The sequence below is a fragment of the Nansenia antarctica genome, assembly GCF_963989245.1.
Source record: "Nansenia antarctica genome assembly, chromosome: 16".
NCBI lineage: Eukaryota > Metazoa > Chordata > Actinopteri > Argentiniformes > Microstomatidae > Nansenia > Nansenia antarctica.
Window position 1 is genome coordinate 5,404,947 of NC_137686.1, and position 4,357 is coordinate 5,409,303.

Genomic DNA, 4,357 nt, shown 5'->3' on the forward strand with positions numbered 1-4,357 from the left:
ATGGCAGAGAGCATGGACTCTGTTAGTTGTCCGATCTGTCTGGATATACTGAAGGATCCGGTGGCTATTCCCTGTGGACACAGCTACTGTATGGGCTGTATTAAGGGCTGCTGGGATCAGGATGATTACAAAGGGGTCTACAGCTGCCCCATGTGTCTGGAAAGCTTTATCCCAAGGCCTGTTCTGAGGAGAAACACTCTACTGGCTGAATTAGTGGAGAAACTGAAGAACACAGGACTCCAAGCTGCTCCTCCTGCTCACTGTTATGCTGGACCTGGAGATGTGGCGTGTGATGTCTGCACTGGGAGAAAGCAGAAAGCCCTCATGTCCTGTCTGGTGTGTCTGGCCTCTTACTGTGAGACTCACCTCCAGCCTCACTATGAATCTCCTGCCTTTAAGAAGCACAAGCTGGTCAAAGCCTCCACACAACTGCAGGAGAAGATCTGCTCTCGTCATGATGAAGTGATGAAGATGTTCTGTCGCACTGATCAGCAGTGTATCTGTTATCTGTGTTCCGTGGATGAACATAAAGGCCATGATACAGTCTCAGCTGCAGCAGAAAGGAGAGAGAAGCAGGTAAGAACCAGAGCTACTCGTTGGTGACTGATAAAGGTAGAACTGTCTGGGTCTCCTCACTGGCAGCTGTCTGAGAATCAATGATAGGGAGGACGGAGAAACAAGGAGATGTTAGAAATAAAGAGAGGAGAGTGTTTTTGGAAGGACTGAATGACAGGAGAAATGTTATTTATGGTTCATCATTAGATTAGATGTATTATTAGATGAACGTTCATGTGTTGGTGAAATGAACTGGGCAGGTATAGAGCTCAGTCCAGTCCATGTCCTTGTCTCTTACACTGAAGTGAGTTAATGATTGAAAGAAACAGTTGACCATGATTTTATGACAGGAGATATTTTGCTGTAAGAGTTATAGGGTCAAGGTGTAACCTAGTTTGGCAGATTAAAACAGTCATCATGAATTCATAAAACCCTGGAGATTTTTTCTCTTTTCCTGAAATATATATTTATTCCATATGTTGCAAATTCCATGTTAGTATCAAATGAATATTCATATCCTTTTTTTCATGATTTTCTTTAATCTCAAACTACATTTGAAATGTTGGTATCCATATTACTGTTAATGTGCACCAATATGGAGAGTCTGTTGTGAGTGTAGACTTCTCTTTTTCAACACATGATTAATTCAGATTTGTGTTTCATTAACAATTATCAATCTGGCATTTCCATCACAAAAGCATTGTTTGTCCACAGAGGCAGCTGGGGATGAGTCAGCAGAAAGTCCAGCAGAGAGTCCAGAAGAGAGAGAAGGAGCTGAAGGAGGTCCAACAGGCTGTGGAGTCTCTCACAGTGAGTATTGACAAGAGGAAGAGGAAGAGGAAGGTGTGTGAGTGTGTGTATAACCCTGTGTGTGTGTGTGTGTTTGTATAACCGTGTGGAGGTACTAAACTCACTCCTGTAGTTCAAATACTCCCACCTACGCTGTCAAATTGTTTGCTTTTCGCTAGCGTAGCTTGTTATCAACGGGTAGCGACGGTCACGTGTGTTGGCAGGTCAGAAGAATTCCAATTGCAGGGTAACAGTTTGCAACAACTTGACGTCTGTGTTCAGTGCCGTCACGTGTGTGTGTGTGTGTCCCCTAACAGCGCTCTGCACAGGCAACAGTGAAGGACAGTGAGAGGATCTTTACTGAGCTGATCCGCTCCATTGAGAGAAGGCGTTCTGAGGTGAAGGAGCTGATCAGAGCCCAGCAGAAGGCAGCAGTGAGTCAGGCTGAGGGACTCCTGGAGCGTCTGAAGCAGGAGATCGCTGAGCTGAGGAGGAGAGACGCTAAGCTGGGGCAGCTTTCACACACAGAGGATCACATACATTTCCTCCAGGTAACTATGGTAACCAGGTAACCAGGTAACACCCTCCATCTGGAACACTGAAAGGAGCTTCCTGTTCAGTTATTCATTCACCAGGCACATCTCTCTCTCTCTCTCTCTCTCTCTCTCTCTCTCTCTCTCTCTCTCTCTCTCTGTCTCTCTCTTTCTTTCTCTGTCTCTCTCTCTCTCCCTCCCCCCCCCCCCTCTCTCTCTCTCTCTCTCTCTCTCTCTCTCTCTCTCTCTCTCTCTCTCTCTCTCTCCCTCTCCCTCCAGAGTTACCAGTCTCTCTCCAGTCCCAGTGTATCTTCAGCCTTACCCAGCATCATTGTGGGTCCTCTTCAATACTTTGGAGTTGTGACTCAGGCTGTGTCTGAGCTGAAAGATAAACTAGAGGACATCTTTAAGGGGGAGTGGTCCAAGATCTCAACTACAGGTGAGCTAAAACTCTACCTCTAGTCCAGGGGTGGGCAAACCTTTTGGCTCAGGGGACAATGTGTTTTAACTTTTTTTTTTTAAACAATGGCATAAGTATAACTTTCATATTTTACAGTACATCAGTCCCTTATCTCAAGTTATATTGCACATTGAACATATTATCACCAGATGCTCACATTTAAATTATTTTGTCCTATTACTTTCAGTAACATTTTCACAGTCCTAATCATCACTTTGTGTTCAGTACATGATGTGTGTTCAGCTCTCCCTCTAGTTAGCTGAATGGGTGAATCTTCTGCTTACTCCGGCAGTACGGGTGAAATGATGAGACTTGACACAATTCGATTTGGTTTTCCTTCTTCCTCTATTAAACAGATTGTAAAACGGACAAAACACATTGATACATTAGTACATGTAAACAATCAAACAGTGAACGAACTAACAGAAAAGATTTAACAAAACGCAATCATTCAGAGCTCAACTCACCAACTCCCATCTCTCTCTACAACTAACCTTCCGTTTCCCCTGTCACCCAGATCACACTCATTAAGCCCGCCCCCATTTCTATCTAAGCCAATCACTCTCTGCATGCATACTTTTAACCAATCACAAATCAAACAAATAAAATAACCTCCAAATGAACTACCCTCCCATGGATTAGCCAAACAATGTGTGTGTAATATGATATGATGTGAATGTTTTCTCTCTCTGTGAATGTGTTTGTGTGTCTGTAGTGGATGCAGTGGATGTTTTACCGCCACCAGAGCCCCAGACCAGAGCCCAGTTTTTACAATGTGAGTCTCTTTATCCTGAAGTAGCTAACAGTCTCTCTCCTCTGATACTCTCCACAAACCCTGAGATATAATTAGAGAGATCTAGGAGAGGGAGAGACTCATCAGTAACAGTCTAGATATCTGACTCCTCTTATTTCTCTGATTTGGTCTCTGCTCTGCTCTTCTCCCAGATTCCTGTCAGCTCACACTGGACCCAGACACAGCATACAGCTTCCTCTCTCTGTCTGAGGAGAACAGGAAGGTGACATTTATGCAACAGACCCAGCATTATCCTGATCATCCAGAGAGATTCACTAACCGGTATCAGGTGCTGTGTAGAGAGGGTCTGTCTGGACGCTGTTACTGGGAGGTGGAACTTGAGATGAAGGGTCAGAGTGTTTCTGCAGCAGTCTCATATAAAGACATCAGTAGAAAGGGAGGTAATGACAGTAGATTTGGATCCAATCACAAGTCCTGGATGTTACGCTGCTATAATAATGGTTATATTTTCCATCACAATAATGTTCAGACTGAAGTATCAGGCCCTCTGTCCTCCAGAGTAGGAGTGTACCTGGATCACAGGGCAGGTGCTCTGTCCTTCTACAGCGTCTCCTCTGACACAATGACCCTCCTCCACAGAGTCCAGACCACATTCTCTCAGCCCCTCTATCCTGGGTTTGGGCCTCATTGGAATTTGGGTGCCAATGCTGAGCTGTGTAATATTAGAGCTCCCCATAAGTGAGTGATACTTTATCATAACCTACTATTCTGTAGACATATCTTTCTCTGTGATTTGGTTTTAAGAGTTTATATGTAATTATTTCCCACTTCAATGAATCTCAGAGGGTTGACTGTCAGATTGAGCTCTCTCTGTGAAGTCTAGAATCTGAGATTATTGAAGCCCAATCCTGTGATGGTGTCAACAGTCAGAGAGGATGCTCATATCTGGTCATATTGGACCTCTATTACATATTCCAGGATTCGGGTCATCTTTATTTGAATGATCCAATGATTGCAAATAGGACATTTGTTTTTAATGTTTTCTCAATAAACTGTAAAAGAGATTATTTATTTTTTTGAGATTATTATTATGTACAGTACACATGTACAGTAACATATACAGTATATGATATACTATCTATTTTAAGAACAGCCTATGGGTGTACAGCATTTTGGCCACAAGATGTCCTCCCAGCGCCATTAAGCTTTAGCTGAAGTAAATCACAGAACTTGTCTTTATTTCCGTGATCTACAGAATACACTGAC

General features: G+C 43.4%; 1 protein-coding gene across 1 annotated transcript; it reads left to right on the plus strand.

Annotated features, from left to right (window-relative positions):
- On the plus strand, window positions 1-3,833 carry LOC308171686 (tripartite motif-containing protein 16-like; the record flags this gene model as incomplete). Its single annotated transcript, XM_080546558.1, has 6 exons — window positions 1-576; window positions 1,270-1,365; window positions 1,662-1,895; window positions 2,157-2,316; window positions 3,053-3,112; window positions 3,283-3,833. 6 exons carry the CDS (start codon window positions 1-3, stop codon window positions 3,831-3,833), a joined length of 1,677 nt encoding a protein of 558 aa, XP_080402684.1.
- Between the last annotated feature and the right edge of the window lie 524 nt (window positions 3,834-4,357).